General features: G+C 48.7%; 1 protein-coding gene and 1 long non-coding RNA gene across 6 annotated transcripts in view; one reads left to right on the forward strand and one right to left on the reverse strand.

Annotated features, from left to right (window-relative positions):
- Window positions 1-1,049: 1,049 nt before the first annotated feature.
- traf7 (TNF receptor-associated factor 7) overlaps window positions 1,050-20,377 on the forward strand; it is a 61,296-nt gene continuing 41,968 nt past the window's right edge. For 2 of the 5 annotated variants that reach the window (XM_042315620.1, XM_042315619.1), the window contains exons 1-9: window positions 1,050-1,191; window positions 8,968-9,167; window positions 9,662-9,753; window positions 12,804-12,872; window positions 12,971-13,018; window positions 13,670-13,762; window positions 13,977-14,010; window positions 15,077-15,383; window positions 17,689-17,823. In XM_042315620.1, the coding sequence (XP_042171554.1) occupies window positions 9,116-9,167; window positions 9,662-9,753; window positions 12,804-12,872; window positions 12,971-13,018; window positions 13,670-13,762; window positions 13,977-14,010; window positions 15,077-15,383; window positions 17,689-17,823 (830 nt within the window). In that variant the 5' untranslated portion in view covers window positions 1,050-1,191; window positions 8,968-9,115. Of the gene's footprint in view, window positions 1,192-8,903; window positions 9,168-9,661; window positions 9,754-12,803; window positions 12,873-12,901; window positions 13,019-13,669; window positions 13,763-13,976; window positions 14,011-15,076; window positions 15,384-17,688; window positions 17,824-20,377 lie in introns of all 5 variants that reach the window. The other 3 variants (XM_042315617.1, XM_042315618.1, XM_042315616.1) reach the window with 3 other exon arrangements.
- Window positions 6,031-6,915, reverse strand: LOC121844988. Its single transcript, XR_006082260.1, has 3 exons — window positions 6,852-6,915; window positions 6,492-6,625; window positions 6,031-6,251 (listed from the first exon to the last, which is right to left on the reverse strand). It is a non-coding gene; the product is annotated as an uncharacterized LOC121844988 (long non-coding RNA).

The raw sequence follows: 20,377 nt of genomic DNA on the forward strand, positions 1-20,377 counted from the left end.
CTATTCCACTGTTTATAAAATGCATACTGTCATTTGAATATAGCCTGGGAAAAGGGAATCCGGACACACGGTAGACACCAGAGGAGGATGCTGAGGGGAGGAAGGCTCATATTAATGGCTGGAACCGCGTGAATGGAATGTCATCAAACACCTGGAACCACCACGTGTCTGATGTATTAGATACCATTCCACCCTAGTCCGCTCCAGCCATTACCACGAGCCCGTCCCTCCTCAATTAAGGTGCCACCAACCTCCTGTGGTAGACACATTTAAATGTAGTTGGAGATGCATTACGTGTTCGGAATTCCATGATCTGAACTCTAAAGCCAAATATTTTTTTTTATAACTAAACCAAGATAGACCACAGCCTGTCGTTTCAAATGAGAACAAATTAGATATTTTTATGGTGGGCAGAACCAAGCAGGAGCTAGCGAGATCCAATTGGCGCCTTCTAGAATTGATTTACATATTTCCTTTGGTAAATGCCTACTCTGAAGTGTGCGTGTGCAATAACTAAATATGCCTTGGCACGCTTTCTAAACAACACAATTTTTTGGGAAACTTGGGCAAAACTTAATCCACTGTGTTCGTAACAGATTTTAGTTTTGGGAAAAAAAGGAAACTGTATTGAGATAAAATGTTTAATCGATGAATACATTTGCAGAATATCAGGCCAAAATCCATCTCTTCTCCCACTGTCAACCACTGGGCTTCCTCCTACCATATTTGGTAGTGAGTGGGGAAAACCACCAACCGGATGCTTCACATTTATACATCCGATGAAATCTGTCTCATTGTTCCATCTGTGCTTAAAGCTGCATGATGAACTTTTAAGTCTTCTGGAACAGGGCCTTATGGGTATTGTAGTCCCGTTTGGTTACACTCTGAGCCGTATGAAATAGGAGGCCCGGTGTTCGAGAGCGTCAAAAACGACTGACTAATCTACAAAAAAAATCACTTTACATCATAAAAAAATAAAAAAATAATACTCATTATTATTTATAGATCAGTCAGTCCACCCCCAGCCCCCCAAAAAATGATACCCATGATACATTGCGGTCTTTGACCCCTGCATCCGACGTACACGGTCGAGAGGACTTCCGCCTCTCTCCGACTGCTTGTTGTTTTGAGGCGTGAAAGAGAGAAAAAGGAGCATTTCAACAACACAGTTAACTACGATTTAACACAATGGTAAGATCACTCACGAATTGTGATTATGTTAAATGTGCCATATCATTGGTAAACAGCATAGTTAAATATATATATATATATATATATATATATATATATATATATCTGTTTGTTGCAGTGTTTGCGATCAGTTGACATCACACACATACCCGACAGCTGTAACGTTATTTCAAGCAGCTAGATAACATTTTTATCTAGTTTTATTTTTCTTCCAGCTAGCCCAACTATTCATGGGGTGTAACTTATTCATTATGGAAACAGTTTACCTTTTATTTTATTTTTAAAGAACACAAAACAAAACAGGAAGAAATCCCAATAGATTCTCCCGTTTTAATGGCAGTGATTTGCTAATTTAACTAACTAGTCTGTTTCAGTATGATAACTAGCTAACCAGCTGGAGGACTAGTCTGTTTCAGTATGTATGATAACCAGCTGGAGGACTAGTCTGTTTCAGTATGATAACCAGCTGGAGGACTAGTCTGTTTCGGTATGATAACCAGCTGGAGGACTAGTCTGTTTCGGTATGATAACCAGCTGGAGGACTAGTCTGTTTCGGTATGATAACCAGCTGGAGGACTAGTCTGTTTCGGTATGATAACCAGCTGGAGGACTAGTCTGTTTCAGTATGATAACCAGCTGGAGGACTAGTCTGTTTGGGTATGATAACCAGCTGGAGGACTAGTCTGTTTCGGTATGATAACCAGCTGGAGGACTAGTCTGTTTCGGTATGATAACTAGCTAACCAGCTGGAGGACTAGTCTGTTTCGGTATGATAATAGCTAACCAGCTGGAGGACTAGTCTGTTTGGTATGATAACTAGATAACCAGCTGGAGGACTAGTCTGTTTGGTATGATAGCTAACCAGCTGGAGGACTAGTCTGTTTTGGTATGATAACTAGCTAACCAGCTGGAGGACTAGTCTGTTTCGGTATGATAACTAGCTAACCAGCTGGAGGACTAGTCTGTTTGGTATGATAACTAGCTAACCAGCTGGAGGACTAGTCTGTTTCGGTATGATAACTAGCTAACCAGCTGGAGGACTAGTCTGTTTTGGTATGAGCTAACCAGCTGGAGGACTAGTCTGTTTCGGTATGATAACTAGCTAACCAGCTGGAGGACTAGTCTGTTTCGGTATGATAACTAGCTAACCAGCTGGAGGACTAGTCTGTTTGGTATGATAACTAGCTAACCAGCTGGAGGACTAGTCTGTTTCGGTATGATAACTAGCTAACCAGCTGGAGGACTAGTCTGTTTTGGTATGATAACTAGCTAACCAGCTGGAGGACTAGTCTGTTTACACATCATCATTGACCAGCTTAGTCTGTTTTGGTATGATAACATTTTATGATAACTAGCTAACCAGCTGTTTAGGTAGATAACTAGACTAGTCTGTTTTGGTATGATAACTAGCTAACCAGCTGGAGGACTAGTCTGTTTTGGTATGATAACTAGCTAACCAGCTAACCAGCTGGAGGACTAGTCTGTTTTGGTATGATAACTAGCTAACCAGCTGGAGGACTAGTCTGTTTTGGTATGATAACTAGCTAACCAGCTGGAGGACTAGTCTGACTAGTCTGTTTCGGTATGATAACTAGCTAACCAGCTGGAGGACTAGTCTGTTTCGGTATGATAACTAGCTAACCAGCTGGAGGACTAGTCTGTTTGGTATGATAACTAGCTAACCAGCTGGAGGACTAGTCTGTTTTGGTATGATAACTAGCTAACCAGCTGGAGGACTAGTCTGTTTCTGCTTTATGATAACTCTCTCTCTCTTTCTGCTGGAGGACTAGTCTCTTTTCTCTCTTTCTGTATATCTCTAACCAGCTGGAGGACTAGTCTGTTTGCTTCTTCTGATAACTAGCTAACCTTTCTGCTTCTCTACTAGTCTGTTTAGGTTGATCTCTTTCTGCTCTCCAGCTTCTCTCTAGTCTTTCTGTTCTCTCTCTCTCTCTTTCTAACTCTTTCTTTAACCTCTCTTTCTGACTAGTCTGTTTCTCTCTTTCTGATAACTTTAGCTTAACCAGCTGGAGGACTAGTCTGTTTTCTTTATGATAACTCAGCTGGAGGACTCTCTCTCTCTCTCTTTCTGTTTTCTCTCTTTAACCAGCTCTCTCTAGTCTGCTTTTCTCTCTCTTTCTTTCTGTTTTCTCTCTCTTTCAGCTGGAGCTCTCTCTCTCTTTCTGCTTATGTCTCTCTTTCTGCTTCTGTTTCTCTCTCTCTGCTTCTAACTTCAGCTGGAGGACTCTTTCTGTTTCTCTCTGATCTGCTTCTCTCTCTCTGGAGGACTCTCTGTTCTCTTTCTGCTTCTAGCTAACTCTCTGGAGGGTATGATAACTCTCTCTCTCTCTCTTTCTGCTTCTCTCTAGTCTCTTTCTCTTTATCTCTCTCTCTCTTTCTGCTCTCTCAGCTGGAGGACTAGTCTGTTTTCTCTTTCTGATAACAGCTGGAGGCTTCTCTCTCTTTCTCTTTCTGCTTCCTCTTTCTGCTGGAGGACTAGTCTGTTTTGTATGATCTCTTTCTGCTTCTCTCTAGTCTGTTTCTGCTTCTGATCTCTAGCTCTCTCTCTCTTTCTGCTTCTCTCTCTCTCTTTTTGCTGGAGGACTTTCTGTCTCTTTCTTTCTGGTATGATTCTCTCTCTTTCAGCTTCTGACTAGTCTGTTTGCCATTATGATAACTTTAGCTAAGCCTTTCTGCTTCTCTGTTTCTGCTTCTCTCTCTTCTCTTTCTGCTTCTCTTCTCCTTTCTGTTTACACATCTTTCTGCTTCATTGACCTTTTGCTTCTTTCTATCTCTTTCTGGCAAGCTCTCTCTCTTTAGATAACGTTAGGTAGCAGATTCTTTCTCTCTCTCTTTCTGAATCTCTCTTCTGCTTCTCTTTCTATTTGCCTTCTGCTCCTCTTTCTGCTTCTCTCTCTTTCATCTCTTTCTGCTTCTCTCTTTCTTTGCTTTCTGCTCTCTCTTTCTGCTTCTCTCTCTTTCTTTCTGCTTCTCTCTCTCTCTTTCTGCTTCTCTCTCTCTCTTTCTGCTTCTCTCTCTCTTTCTGCTTCTCTCTCTTTCTCTTTCTCTCTCTCTCTCTTTCTGCTTCTCTTTCTTTCTGCTCTCTCTCTCTTTCTGCTTCTCTCTCTCTCTTTCTGCTTCTCTCTCTCTTCTGCTTTCTCTCTTTCTGCTTCTCTCTTTCTGCTCTCTCTCTCTCTTTCTGCTTCTTTCTCTCTCTCTTTCTCTTTCTGCTTCTCTCTCTCTCTTTCTGCTTCTCTCTCTCTCTTTCTGCTTTCTCTCTCTTTCTGCTTCTCTCTTCTCTCTCTCTCTTCTCTCTCTCTCTTTCTGCTTCTCTCTCTCTCTCTTTCTGCTTCTCTCTCTCTCTTTCTGCTTCTCTCTCTTTCTCTCTCTTTCTGCTTCTCTCTCTCTTTCTGCTTCTCTCTCTCTCTTTCTGCTTCTCTCTCTCTCTTTCTGCTTCTCTCTCTCTCTTTCTGCTTCTCTCTCTCTCTTTCTGCTTCTCTCTCTCTCTCTTTCTGCTTCTCTCTCTCTTTCTGCTCTTCTCTCTCTCTCTTTCTGCTTCTCTCTCTCTTTCTGCTTCTCTCTCTCTTTGCTTCTCTCTCGCTCTTTCTGCTTCTCTCTCTTTCTTTCTGCTTCTCTCTCTCTCTTTCTGCTTCTCTCTCTCTTTCTGCTTCTCTCTCTCTCTGACAGGGGGGGTGGGACCCCTCACGTATTCCCTACGATTAGTGGTCCCCTGCTTCTCTCTCTCTCTCGCTCTTTCTGCTTGCCTTTCGCTCTCTCTCTCTTTCTGCCTCTCTCTCTCTCTGACAGGGGGGGGTGGGACCACTCATATATTCCCTACGATTAGTGGTCCCGGGCAGTTTTTATTGGCTGATTCGGTATGATATGACCATATGAGGTGACGGCCTGCATGCCTTTCTGTTTACATCATGAGCTTAGAGAGGAGCAGATGGCTAGAGAAACACTGCTCAGGTCTCTGTGGACTTGGTCCTCTTGTTACACATGTCTTTTCTCATTAGGACTGCTTGGACTGAGGGGTTTTGTGCAGATAGAAGTCTGTTTTTACACTGGCCAGGAAGGCCTTGGTATGGAAGTCCTGTGTGGCTAGTTGTTGATCATTGATAGTTGTTGGACAGGTTCATGTGTTCAGGTCAAAGTAGGCCGTGTTGTCTTCAGTCTGATCTCAGATGGTAACCTGTTGGTCTGACATTAAGGCCGTGTTGTCTTCAGTCTGATCTCAGATGGTAACCTGTTGGTCTGACATTAAGGCCGTGTTGTCTTCAGTCTGATCTCAGATGGTAACCTGTTGGTCTGACATTAAGGCCGTGTTGTCTTCAGTCTGATCTCAGATGGTAACCTGTTGGTCTGACATTAAGGCCGTGTTGTCTTCAGTCTGATCTCAGATGGTAACCTGTTGGTCTGACATTAAGGCCGTGTTGTCTTCAGATGTAACCTGTTGGTCTGACTCAGTCTGATCTCAGATGGTAACCCGTTGGTCTGATCTCAGATGGTAACCTGTTGGTCTGACATTAAGGCCGTGTTGTCTTCAGTCTGATCTCAGATGGTAACCTGTTGGTCTGACATTAAGGCCGTGTTGTCTTCAGTCTGATCTCAGATGGTAACCTGTTGGTCTGACATTAAGGCCGTGTTGTCTTCAGTCTGATCTCAGATGGTAACCTGTTGGTCTGACATTAAGATGTTGTCTTCTGTCTGATCTCAGATGGTGTTGTCTTCAGTCTGATCTCAGATGGTAACCTGTTGGTCTGACATTAACCTGTTGGTCTGATCTCAGATGGTAACCTGTTGGTCTGATCTCAGATGGTAACCTGTTGGTCTGATCTCAGATGGTAACCTGTTGGTCTGATCTCAGATGGTAACCTGTTGGTCTGATCTCAGATGGTAACCTGTTGGTCTGACATTAAGGCCGTGTTGTCTTCAGTCTGATCTCAGATGGTAACCTGTTGGTCTGACATTAAGGCCGTGTTGTCTTCAGTCTGATCTCAGATGGTAACCTGTTGGTCTGACATTAAGGCCGTGTTGTCTTCAGTCTGATCTCAGATGGTAACCTGTTGGTCTGACATTAAAGTCATGTTGTCGTCTTCAGTCAGATCTCAGATGGTAACCTGTTGGTCTGATCTCAGATGGTAACCTGTTGGTCTGATCTCAGATGGTAACCTGTTGGTCTGATCTCAGATGGTAACCTGTTGGTCTGATCTCAGATGGTAACCTGTTGGTCTGATCTCAAATGGTAACCTGTTGGTCTGATCTCAGATGGTAACCTGTTGGTCTGACATTCAGATGGTAACCTGTTGGTCTGATCTCAGATGGTAACCTGTTGGTCTGACATTAAGGCCGTGTTGTCTTCAGTCTGATCTCAGATGGTAACCTGTTGGTCTGACATTAAGGCCGTGTTGTCTTCAGTCTGATCTCAGATGGTAACCTGTTGGTCTGACATTTGTTGTCTTCAGTCTGATCTCAGATGGTAACCTGTTGGTCTGACATTAAGGCCTGTTGGTCTGATCTCAGATGGTAACCTGTTGGTCTGATCTCAGATGGTAATGGTCTGATCTCAGATGGTAACCGTGTTGTCTTCAGTCTGATCTCAGATGGTAACCTGTTGGTCTGATCTCAGATGGTAACCTGTTGGTCTGATCTCAGATGGTAACCTGTTGGTCTGACATTAAGGCCGTGTTGTCTTCAGTCTGATCTCAGATGGTAACCTCTTGGTCTGACATTAAGGCCGTGTTGTCTTCAGTCTGATCTCAGATGGTAACCTGTTGGTCTGATCTCAGATGGTAACCTGTTGGTCTGATCTCAGATGGTAACCTGTTGGTCTGATCTCAGATGGTAACCTGTTGGTCTGATCTAAGGCCGTGTTGTCTTCAGTCTGATCTCAGATGGTAACCTGTTGGTCTGACATTAAGGCCGTGTTGTCTTCAGTCTGATCTCAGATGGTAACCTGTTGGTCTGATCTCAGATGGTAACCTGTTGGTCTGATCTCAGATGGTAACCTGTTGGTCTGATCTCAGATGGTAACCTGTTGGTCTGATCTCAGATGGTAACCTGTTGGTCTGATCTCAGATGGTAACCTGTTGGTCTGATCACAGATGGTAACCTGTTGGTCTGATCTCAGATGGTAACCTGTTGGTCTGACCATGTTGTGTCAGTCTGATCTCAGATGGTAACCTGTTGGTCTGATCATCAGATGGTAACCTGTTGTCTTCAGTCTGATCTCAGATGGTAACCTGTTGGTCTGATCTCAGATGGTAGTCTGATCTCAGATGGTAACCTGTTGGTCTGATCTCAGATGGTAACCTGTTGGTCTGATCTCAGATGGTAACCTGTTGGTCTGATCTCAGATGGTAACCTGTTGGTCTGATCTCAGATGGTAACCTGTTGGTCTGACATTAAGGCCGTGTTGTCTTCAGTCTGATCTCAGATGGTAACCTGTTGGTCTGACATTAAGGATGTTGTCTTCAGTCTGATCTCAGATGGTAACCTGTTGGTCTGATCTCAGATGGTAATGCCTGTCAGTCTGATCTCAGATGGTAACCTGTTGGTCTGATCTCAGATGGTAACCTGTTGGTCTGATCTCAGATGGTAACCTGTTGTCTGTCAGATGGTAACCTGTTGGTCTGATCTCAGATGGTAACCTGTTGGTCTGACATTAAGGCCATGTTGTCTTCAGTCTGATCTCAGATGGTAACCTGTTGTTGGTCTTCAGTCTGATCTCAGATGGTAACCTGTTGGTCTGACATTAAGTCATGTTGTCTTCAGTCTGATCTCAGATGGTAACCTGTTGGTCTGATCTCAGATGGTAACCTGTTGGTCTGATCTCAGATGGTTGGTCAGATGGTAACCTGTTGGTCTGATCTCAGATGGTAACCTGTTGGTCTGATCTCAGATGGTAACCTGTTGGTCTGATCTCAGATGGTAACCTGTTGGTCTGATCTCAGATGGTAACCTGTTGGTCTGATCTCAGATGGTAACCTGTTGGTCTGATCTCAGATGGTAACCTGTTGGTCTGATCTCAGATGGTAACCTGTTGGTCTGACATTAAGGCCGTGTTGTCTTCAGTCTGATCTCAGATGGTAACCTGTTGGTCTGATCTCAGATGGTAACCTGTTGTCTGATCTCAGATGGTCTGATCTCAGATGGTAACCTGTTGGTCTGATCTCAGATGGTAACCTGTTGGTCTGATCTCAGATGGTAACCTGTTGGTCTGATCTCAGATGGTAACCTGTTGGTCTGATCTCAGATGGTAACCTGTTGGTCTGATCTCAGATGGTAACCTGTTGGTCTGACATTAAGGTCAATAGGTTTGTCATTTGTTAAATTGGAACAGTTTCCATTAGATTGCAGACCTGTCACCAATCTTATTAGAAGTGATCAAGAGTAATCCTGGCCATGTCCACTCTGTGGGTTCCCCTGACCTCTGACCTCCTGTACCCCCCCCAGACTGTAGAGGCTGTGTCCAGTGTGTGGGTTCACCTGTACCTCTGACCTCCTGTACCCTCCCCCAGACTGTAGAGGCTGTGTCCAGTGTGTGGGTTCACCTGTACCTCTGACCTCCTGTACCCCCCCCCAGACTGTAGAGGCTGTGTCCAGTGTGTGGGTTCACCTGTACCTCTGACCTCCTGTACCCTCCCCCAGACTGTAGAGGCTGTGTCCAGTGTGTGGGTTCACCTGTACCTCTGACCTCCTGTACCCTCCCCCAGACTGTAGAGGCTGTGTCCAGTGTGTGGGTTCACCTGTACCTCTGACCTCCTGTGCCTCCCCCAGGCTGTAGAGGGTTGTGGGTTGTGAGCAGCAGTGAGTGTCCTCTACTCCAGCACCTCCAGAGCACCAGCAGCAGCCTGCCACCCAGCCAGACATCTCAACCCCCCCCTTCCTCAGCCAGACCCCCCCAGCGGGGTAACAGCCCACCAGCATGGAGGCCTCCTTCGGCCCCACCTTCTCAGCCGTGGTTCCTGGAGCTAAAAGTGAGTCCACCTCAGGAAAACCTCTGTCAGGGAAAAACTCTGATAAGGAATCATGTCAGCTGATATCTGTTCTATCTGCAACATCCTGGAAGTTTCTCAGACAAACATCCTAGATTCTATGGTGTCAGTTTTTAACAGACATAGAAATATATAATCTAGATTCTATGGTGTCAGTTTAACCTCAGACAAAGCCCTAGGCGTGTCAGACATAGAAATATATAATCTAGATTCTATGGTGTCAGTTTAACCTCAGACAAAGCCCTAGGCGTGTCAGACATAGAAATATATAATCTAGATTCTATGGTGTCAGTTTAACCTCAGACAAAGCCCTAGGCGTGTCAGACATAGAAATATATAATCTAGATTCTATGGTGTCAGCGATTTATTGTGGTAACTTCCTAGTGAGTTTAAGGTCACTGGTAACTGAATGGTACCTAAAATAGGGTTAAACTATAAGATAACTAACCGTAACCCAGACTCTCTCTCTGTTTCAGCGGAAGCCTCCGGTACCTACAAGCAGCACCGCCGTACCCCCTCGTCCTCCAGTACCCTCACATACTCGCCACGAGACGACGAGGATGGCATGGTACACACACACACACACACACACTGATTTAGCTCTTGTCTTTTTGTGTTGTGCAGAAATATAATCTATAGTAAATGCGATTTATTTCAAATGAACTTCATTTGACTGGTTCATAGTTCAACAAAATGCTTTCGCATGGAACATTCTGGAATATGTTTCCGGGAAATCACCCGATGGAAGTCACTGACTTCATTAATAAGGGCATCAACGACGACGTCATCGTCCCCACGGTGACGAACATATCCCAACCGGAAGACTTGTCGCTTTCAAGGAGCGGGAACACTAACCCGGACACGGAATCACGGACACGTATAAGTAAATCCTGCTACGACTTCTGACGAAAGATATAAAACAGGCAAGAGGACTCTCGGGTAGAATCCTACGACACCGGGTCCGACACTCGTCGGATGTGGCAGCGGGGGCTTTCAAACTATCACGGATTTACAAAGGGTAACCCAACCGCGAGCTGCCCAGTGACGCGAGCCCACCAGATGAGCTAAATACCGTCTATGCTCACTCTTGAGGCAAGCAACACTGAACCATGCATGAGCGCACCGACTGTTCCAGACGACTGTGTGAACACCCTCTCTGTAGCTCATGTGAGTAAGATTTTTAAATAGGTTTAACGTTTCACAAGCAACACTGAACCATGCATGAGCGCACCAACTGTTCCAGACGACTGTGTGAACAACCTCTCTGTAGATCTTTAAATAGGTTTAACGTTCACAAGGCCGCAGGGACAGACCGGTTTACCAGGACACCTATTCGGAGCACTGGCCAGCTGGTAAGTGTCTTCACTGACCATTTCAACCCCAACTCCGTCTGTTATACCGACATGTTTCAGACCATCATGGTCCCTGTGCCCAAAACATGCCACGGTTACCTGTCTGAATGACTATCAACCTATTGGCACTTACATCTGTAGCCATGAAAGGCTTTGACTCACGTCAGCACCATCATCCCCAGACCCAGACCAATTAGCATATCTGCCGACAGATCCACAGATGACACAATCTCTTCATCCCAGAAACCCCTAGACCCACACTCATCAGCACCGTCATCCCAGAAACCCTAGACCCACACTCATCAGCACCGTCATCCCAGAAACCCCTAGACCCACATCATTTCGCATACCGCCCCGACAGATCCACAGATGATGCAGTCTGTATTGCACTCCACACTGCCCTTTCCCACCTGGACAAGAGGAACACCTATGTGAGAATGCTGTTCATTGACGACAGCTCAGCGTTCAACACCATAGTGCCCTCAAAGCTCATCACTAAGCTAAGGACCCTGGGACTAAACACCTCCCCTCTGCAACTGGATCCTGGACTTCCTGATGGGACACACCCAGGTGGTGAGGGAAGGCAGCAACACATCCGCCACTCTGACCCTAAAGCACAGGGGCCCCTCAGGGGTGTGTGCTTAGTCCCCTCCTGTACTCCTTGTTCACCCGCGACTGCGCTGCCGCGAGTAACTCCGATACCATCATTAAGCCTATAGGGAGGTGGTCACCGACCAGGATGAACGGCCTATAGGGAGGTGGTCACCGACCAGGATGAACGGCCTATAGGGAGGTGGTCACCGACCAGGATGAACGGCCTGTAGGGAGGTGGTCACCGACCAGGATGAGACGGCCTGTAGGGAGGTGGTCGCCGACCAGGACCTGGTAGTATGCTACCAGGACGACAACCTCTCCCTCGACGTCAGCAAGACTACAGGAAGAGGAGGGAGGAGCACGCTGTAGTGGAGCTGGTCTAGAGCTCCAAGTTCCTTGGTGTCCACATCAATGAGGTTCTATCATGGTCCAAACACACCCAACACAGTCGAAGAGGGCCTGACAAGACCTCTTCATCCTCAGGACGCTGAAAAGATTTGTCAAGGGCCTTTAGATCCTCTAAAAGTTCTACAGCTGCACCATCGAGAGCATCCTGACCGGTTGCATCACCACCTAGTATGGCAACTGCTCGGCATCTGACCGCAAAGTGCCTACAGAGGGTAGTGCAATACATCACTGGGGCCAAGCTTCCTGCCATCCAGGATCTCTATACCAGGCGGTGCCAGAGGAAGACTCCAAAAATTGTCAGTTTCCAGCCAACCGAGTCATAGACTGTTTTCTCTGTTGCACCGAGTCTGGAACCAACCGGACCGTGAACATCTCCCCCCCAAGCCGTAGGACTGCTAAATAGTTAGTACGGGTAGTTAGTACGGGTAGTTATTTGGTTAACTGTTTAACTATCTGACTCTTTTTCACTATGTTTTGACTCATCACGTACAACACGCTGCTGCGACTCTTTTACCATCTACCCCAATTACCTCATACCCCTGCACATTGACTCAGTACTGGTACCCTGTGTATATAACTCAGTACTGGTAGTATATAACCTAGTAATCATTACTCAGTACTGGTACCCTGTGTATATAACTCAGTACTAGTATATCATTACTCAGTACTGGTACCCTGTGTATATAACCTAGTTATAACTCAGTACTGGTACCCTGTGTATATAACCTAGTTATCATTACTCAGTACTGGTACCCTGTGTATATAACCTAGTTATAACAGTACTACCCTGTGTATATAACCTAGTTATCATAACCAGTACTCAGTACTGGTACCCTGTGTATATAACCTAGTAATCATTACTCAGTACAGTACTGGTACCCTGTGTATATAACCTAGTAATCATTACTCAGTACTGGTACCCTGTGTATATAACCTAGTTATCATTACCTAGTTATCAGTTTGACTCAGTACTGGTACCCTGTGTATATAACCTAGTTATCATGACTCAGTACTGGTACCCTGTGTATATAACCTAGTTATCATTACTCAGTACTGGTACCCTGTGTATATAACCTAGTTATCATGACTCAGTACTGGTACCCTGTGTATATAACCTAGTTATCATGACTCAGTACTGGTACCCTGTGTATATAACCTAGTTATCATTGCCAGTACTGGTACCCTGTGTATATAACCTAGTTATCATGACTCAGTACTGGTACCCTGTGTATGTTCTGTCTACTGTCTCTCTGTCTCCCCCCAGCTCCCCATCAGCACCCCGAGGCGTTCTGACTCTGCCATCTCGGTGCGTTCCCTCCTCTCTGAGTCCAACATGTCTCTCTCTGTCTCTATCCCCCCCAGCTCCCCATCAGCACCCCGAGGCGTTCTGACTCTGCCATCTCGGTGCGTTCCCTCCTCTCTGAGTCCAACATGTCTCTCCGCTCGACTTTCTCTCTTCACGAGGACGACGACGACACGGTACGGCTACACTAATGATGCTAAAGATGCTAACAATCCTTCAACATTAAATACGCTAACGCTATCGATGCCAATGTTAACTCGATGCTAATTATACTTCAATGGTACCCCGGTGCTATCAATGCTGATGATACCCCGGTGCTACCTGAATGCTAACTGTGCTAGTGATACCTGAATGCTAACTGTGCTAGTGATACCTGATTGCTAACTGTGCTAGTGATACCTGATTGCTAACTGTGCTAGTGATACCTGAATGCTAACTGTGCTAGTGATACCTGAATGCTAACTGTGCTAGTGATACCTGAATGCTAACTGTGCTAGTGATACCTGAATGAATGCTAACTGTGCTAGTGATACCTGAATGCTAACTGTGCTAGTGATACCTGAATGCTAACTGTGCTAGTGATACCTGAATGCTAACTGTGCTAGTGATACCTGAATGCTAACTGTGCTAGTGACACCTGAATGCTAACTGTGCTAGTGATACCTGAATGCTAACTGTGCTAGTGATACCTGAATGCTAACTGTGCTAGTGACACCTGAATGCTAACTGTGCTAGTGATACCTGAATGCTAACTGTGCTAGTGACACCTGAATGCTAACTGTGCTAGTGACACCTGAATGCTAACTGTGCTAATGATGTGTGTGTAGGAGCCCCTGGTGTTTGCAGAGCAGCCGTCAGTGAAGCTGTGTTGTCAGCTCTGCTGCAGCGTCTTCAAAGACCCTGTCATCACCACCTGTGGGGTGAGAGAAACCATCCGCTAGCCTCTCACTTCCTCACCCTCTCCGCTCCCCTGTTTGTTCTCCTCTCCTCACCCCTTCTCTCCTCACCCCTCCTCTCCTCACCCCTCCCTCATTGACCTCTGTCTCTGTCTCCCCTGTTTGTTCTCCTCACTCCTCCTCTCCTCTCCTCACCCCTCCCTCATTGACCTCTGTCTCTGTCTGTCTCTCCCTCCAGCACACCTTCTGCAGGCGATGTGCCTTGACCTCCGGTAGGGGACTTTACCTACCTACACTGTTGGTTAAATAGTTACACCTTTATATATATAAATATATAATGTGAATGCCAATTGTTCTTACATTTGTTTATGTCTCACTCTCCCTCCTTCCTCTCTTTCTCCTGTTCTCTCTCTCCCCTCCTCCCTCCCCACCCCTCTCTTTCTCCCTGTTCTCTCATTCTCCCTCTCTCTCCCCTCCTCCACCCCTCCTCTCTTTCTCCCTGTTCTCTCATTCTCCCTCTCTCTCCCCTCCTCCACCCCTCCTCTCTTTCTCCCTGTTCTCTCATTCTCCCTGTTCTCTCCCTCCTCCCCTCCTCCTCCCTCTTTCTCCCTGTTCTCTCCCTCTCTCCCCTCCTCCACCCCCCCCTCTCCTCCCTGTTCTCTCTCTCCCTCTCTCCCCTCCTCCACCCCCCCTCCTCCCTGTTCTCTCATTCTCCCTCTCCTCCACCCCCTCCTCCTCCCTGTTCTCTCCCCTCCTCCCTCCCTGTTCTCTCCCTCTCTCTCTCCCTCCTCCACCCCTCCTCTCCCTGTTCCTGTTCCCCCCTCCCCTCCCCTCCCTTCTCCCTCCCCCCTCCCCCTCCTCCTCCCTGTTCTCTCCCCCTCCTCCACCCCCCCTCCCTCCTCCTCCTCCCTGTTCCTCCCTGTTCTCTCCCCCTCCTCCTCCACCCCCTCCCCTCTCTCCCTCCTCCCCTCCTCCCTGTTCTCTCCCTCTCTCCCCTCCTCCACCCCTCCTCCCCCTCCCCCTCCTCCTCCCTGTTCTCTCCCTCTCTCCCCTCCCCCTCCACCCCTCCCCTTCTCCCTGTTCTCTCCCCTCCTCCACCCCTCCCCTCCTCCTCCCTGTTCTCTCCCCCTCCCCTCCTCCACCCTCTCCCCTCCTCCCTGTTCTCTCCCTGTTCTCTCCTCCCTCCTCCCCTCCTCCCCCCTCCCCTCCTCCTCCCTGTTCTCTCCCTGTTCTCTCCCCTCCTCCCTCCACCCCTCCCCTCCCTGTTCTCTCCCCTCTCTCCCCTCCTCCCCCCCTCCCCTCCTCCTCCCTGTTCTCTCCCTCTCTCCCCTCCTCTAGATAAGTGTCCGGTGGACACGGCTAAGTTGACGGTGGTGGTGAACAACATAGCTGTAGCAGAACAGATAGGAGAGCTGTTTATCCACTGTAAATACGGCTGCCGGCTCTTAAACACCACCCCCACTTCCCCCAACGGGGCCGGAGGAGGGGCTTCCCCCAACGGGGCCGGAGGAGGGGCTTCCCCCAGCGGGGCCGGAGGAGGCACTACTGCTAGTCGGGGTGAAGGGACACCTAAGATGGGAGGACCTGGGAACTTTGAGGTTGATCCAATGGGCTGTCCTTTTACCATCAAGCTCACCACACGCAAGTAAGGGCTTGAAATGTCAATGCATTTTGAGATGTTACTTTTGTTTGGTTAGTTATTGTGCCGTTGTGATTTTTAAAAGGACAGTTCACTCTAAACATCCAAACGTTTGTCAGATGTTCTCAGACCTCAATAGGTGTCTGATGCAGAGACGAGTCTATAGCTGCCGGAATTTAGATGGAACGATCCCCTTTGCTGGTTAGACGTTTCAGGGAAATGATCCCCTTTGCTGGTTAGAGGTCGGAGGGAAATGATCCCCTTTGCCGGTTCGACGTAGGAGGGAAACGATCCCCTTTGCTGGTTAGACGTCGGAGGGGAAACGATCCCCTTTGCTGGTTAGACGTAGGAGGGGAAACGATCCCCTTTGCTGGTTAGACGTAGATGGGGAAATGATCCCCTTTGCTGGTTAGACGTAGATGGGGAAACGATCCCCTTTGCTGGTTAGACGTCGGAGGGAAACGATCCCCTTTGTTGGTTAGACGTAGGAGGGAAACGATCCCCTTTGCTGGTTAGACGTCGGAGGAAATGATCCCCTTTGTTGGTTAGACGTCGGAGGGAAACGATCCCCTTTGTTGGTTAGACGTCGGAGGAAACGATCCCCTTTGTTGGTTAGACGTTTCAGGGAAACGATCCCCTTTGCTGGTTAGACGTCGGAGGGAAACGATCCCCTTTGCTGGTTAGACGTAGGAGGGAAATGATCCCCTTTGCTGGTTAGACGTAGGAGGGAAACGATCCCCTTTGCTGGTTAGAGGTTTCAGGGAAACGATCCCCTTTGCTGGTTAGACGTCGGAGGGAAACGATCCCCTTTGCTGGTTAGAGGTCGGAGGGGAAACGATCCCCTTTGCTGGTTAGACGTCGGAGGGGAAACGATCCCCTTTGCTGGTTAGACGTCGGAGGGAGGGAAGGGGATCCCCTTTGCTGGTTAGACGTCTGGATGGGGAAACGATCCCCTTTGCTGGTTAGACGTAGATGGGGAAACGATCCCCTTTGCTGGTTAGGATCCCGTAGATGGGGAAACGATCCCCTTTGCTGGTTAGGCGTAGGAGGGAAACGATCCCTGGTTTTGCTGGTTAGACGTTTCGGAGGAAACGATCCCCTTTGCTGGTTAGACGTCGGAGGGAAACGATCCCCTTTGCTGGTTAGACGTCGGAGGGAAACGATCCCCTTTGCTGGTTAGACGTCGGAGGAAACGATCCCCTTTGCTGGTTAGACGTGATCCCCTTTGCTGGTTAGACGTCGGAGGGGGAAACGATCCCCTTTGCTGGTTAGCGTTTCGGAAACGATCCCCTTTGCTGGGGAAACGATCCCCTTTGCTGGTTAGCGTTCGGAGGGAAATGATCCCCTTTGCTGGTTAGCGTTTCGGAGGGGAAACGATCCCCTTTGCTGGGTTTCGGTTAGGAGGGGAAACGATCCCCTTTGCTGGTTAGGCGTCGGAGGGAAACGATCCCTTTGCTGGTTAGACGTAGGAGGGAAATGATCCCCTTTGCTGGTTAGACGTCGGAGGGAAATGATCCCCTTTGGAAAGGGATCCCCTTTGCTGGTTAGACGTCGGAGGGAAACGATCCCTTTGCTGGTTAGGCGTTTCAGGGAAACGATCCCTTTGCTGGTTAGACGTAGGAGGGAAATGATCCCCTTTGCTGGTTAGACGTAGGAGGAAACGATCCCTTTGCTGGTTAGGAGGGACGATCCCTTTGCGGAGGGAAACGATCCCCTTTGCTGGTTAGACGTCGGAGGGAAACGATCCCTTTGCTGGTTAGACGTCGGAGGGGAAACGATCCCCTTTGCTGGTTAGAGGTCGGAGGGGAAACGATCCCCTTTGCTGGTTAGAGGTCGGAGGGGAAACGATCCCCTTTGCTGGTTAGACGTCGGAGGGGAAACGATCCCCTTTGCTGGTTAGACGTCGAGGGGAAACGATCCCCTTTGTTGGTTAGACGTCGAGGGGAAACGATACCCTTTGCTGGTTAGATGTTCCAGGGAAACGATCCCCTTTGCTGGTTAGATGTTCGTTTCTGGTTAGGGAAATGATCCCCTTTGCTGGTTAGACGTAGGAGGGGAAATGATCCCTTTGCTGGTTCGACTTTCAGAGAAACGATCCCCTTGCTGGTTAGACTTTCAGGGAAACGATCCCCTTTGCTGGTTAGATCCCCTTTGCCGGTTAGAGGAGGGGAAACGATCCCTTTGCTGGTTCGACTTTCAGGGAAACGATCCCTTTGTTGGTTAGACTTTCAGGGAACGATCCCTTTGCTAGTTATGCGTCGGAGGGAACGATCCCCGTTGCTGTGACCTGATGTTGACCTCTGACCTGCAGGGAGCACGAGGTGAGCTGTGACTACCGTCCAGTGCGCTGTCCCAACAACCCCTCCTGCCCTCCTCTCCTCACCATGAACCTGGAGGGACACCTAAAGGAATGTGAACACATCAAGTGCCCTCACTCCAAATACGGGTAGGTCGCTCACACACACCGTGACCGGCAAGATTTAAATGTATCTCTTCCTCCCAGAACAGCATTGAGTCAATCACGTTGTCCCCTCTTCCTCCCAGAACAGCATTGAGTCAATCACGTTGTCCCCTCTTCCTCCCAGAACAGCATTGAGTCAGTCACGTTGTCCCCTCTTCCTCCCAGAACAGCATCGAGTCAATCACGTTGTCCCCTCTTCCTCCCAGAACAGCATCGAGTCAGTCCGTTGTCCCCTCTTCCTCCCAGAACAGCATCGAGTCAGTCACGTTGTCCCCTCTTCCTCCCAGAACAGCATCGAGTCAGTCACGTTGTCCCCTCTTCCTCCCAGAACAGCATTGAGTCAGTCACGTTGTCCCCTCTTCCTCCCAGAACAGCATCGAGTCAGTCACGTTGTCCCCTCTTCCTCCCAGAACAGCATCGAGTCAGTCACGTTGTCCCCTCTTCCTCCCAGAACAGCATTGAGTCAGTCACGTTGTCCCCTCTTCCTCCCAGAACAGCATTGAGTCAGTCACGTTGTCCCCTCTTTGTCCCCTCTTCCTCCCAGAACAGCATTGAGTCAGTCACGTTGTCCCCTCTTCCTCCCAGAACAGCATCGAGTCAGTCACGTTGTCCCCTCTTCCTCCCAGAACAGCATCGAGTCAGTCACGTTGTCCCCTCTTCCTCCCAGAACAGCATCGAGTCAGTCACGTTGTCCCCTCTTCCTCCCAGAACAGCATCGAGTCAGTCACGTTGTCCCCTCTTCCTCCCAGAACAGCATCGAGTCAGTCACGTTGTCCCCTCTTCCTCCCAGAACAGCATCGAGTCAGTCACGTTGTCCCCTCTTCCTCCCAGAACAGCATTGAGTCAGTCACGTTGTCCCCTCTTCCTCCCAGAACAGCATTGAGTCAGTCACGTTGTCCCCTCTTCCTCCCAGAACAGCATTGAGTCAGTCACGTTGTCCCCTCTTCCTCCCAGAACAGCATTGAGTCAATCACGTTGTCCCCTCTTGTCCCCTCTTCCTCCCAGAACAGCATTGAGTCAGTCACGTTGTCCCCTCTTCCTCCCAGAACAGCATCGAGTCTGTCACGTTGTCCCCTCTTCCTCCCAGAACAGCATCGAGTCAGTCACGTTGTCCCCTCTTCCTCCCAGAACAGCATTGAGTCAGTCACGTTGTCCCCTCTTCCTCCCAGAACAGCATCGAGTCAGTCACGTTGTCCCCTCTTCCTCCCAGAACAGCATTGAGTCAGTCACGTTGTCCCCTCTTCCTCCCAGAACAGCATCGAGTCAGTCACGTTGTCCCCTCTTCCTCCCAGAACAGCATCGAGTCAGTCACGTTGTCCCCTCTTCCTCCCAGAACAGCATTGAGTCAGTCACGTTGTCCCCTCTTCCTCCCAGAACAGCATCGAGTCAGTCACGTTGTCCCCTCTTCCTCCCAGAACAGCATCGAGTCAGTCACGTTGTCCCCTCTTCCTCCCAGAACAGCATTGAGTCAGTCACGTTGTCCCCTCTTCCTCCCAGAACAGCATCGAGTCAGTCACGTTGTCCCCTCTTCCTCCCAGAACAGCATTGAGTCAGTCACGTTGTCCCCTCTTCCTCCCAGAACAGCATTGAGTCAGTCACGTTGTCCCCTCTTCCTCCCAGAACAGCATCGAGTCAGTCACGTTGTCCCCTCTTCCTCCCAGAACAGCATCGAGTCAGTCACGTTGTCCCCTCTTCCTCCCAGAACAGCATCGAGTCAGTCACGTTGTCCCCTCTTCCTCCCAGAACAGCATCGAGTCAGTCACGTTGTCCCCTCTTCCTCCCAGAACAGCATCGAGTCAGTCACGTTGTCCCCTCTTCCTCCCAGAACAGCATCGAGTCAGTCACGTTGTCCCCTCTTCCTTCCCAGAACAGCATTGAGTCTGTCACGTTGTCCCCTCTGATAGGGTATAACCACAGGGTGGGAATACTCTCTGATAGGATAGAACCACAGGGTGGGAATACTCTCTGATAGGATAGAACCACAGGGTGGGAATACTCTCTGATAGGATAGAACCACAGGGTTCACACACTGACACTCCCGACCCCCTGACCTCATGTCTGACCCCCTCTCTGACCCCATGTCTGACCCCTGTCTCTCCTTCTCCTCAGATGTTCGTTTATCGGTAACCAGATACGTATTCCACCCATCTTGACCCCCTGTCTGACCCCCTCTCTCCCCCTGTCTGACCCTCTGCCTGACCCCTCTTTTCTCTGCCTGACCCCTCTTTCTCTCCCTGTCTGACCCCTCTCTCTCCTTCTCCTCAGATGTGCGTTTATTGGTAACCAGGATACGTATTCCACCCATCTTGACCCTCTGTCTGACCCCCTGTCTGACCCCTCTCTCTCTCCCTGTCTGACCCCCTGTCTAACCCCTGTCTGACCCCCTGTCTGACCCCGTCTGACCCCCGTCTGACCCCTCTCTCTCCTTCTCCTCAGATGTGCGTTTATCGGTAACCAGGAAACGTATTCCACCCATCTTGACCCCTGTCTGACCCCCTGTCTGACCCCCTCTCTCTCCCTGTCTGACCCCTCTCTCTCT

The sequence above is a fragment of the Oncorhynchus tshawytscha genome, unplaced genomic scaffold (assembly GCF_018296145.1).
Source record: "Oncorhynchus tshawytscha isolate Ot180627B unplaced genomic scaffold, Otsh_v2.0 Un_contig_1709_pilon_pilon, whole genome shotgun sequence".
Classification (NCBI taxonomy): Eukaryota; Metazoa; Chordata; class Actinopteri; order Salmoniformes; family Salmonidae; genus Oncorhynchus; species Oncorhynchus tshawytscha.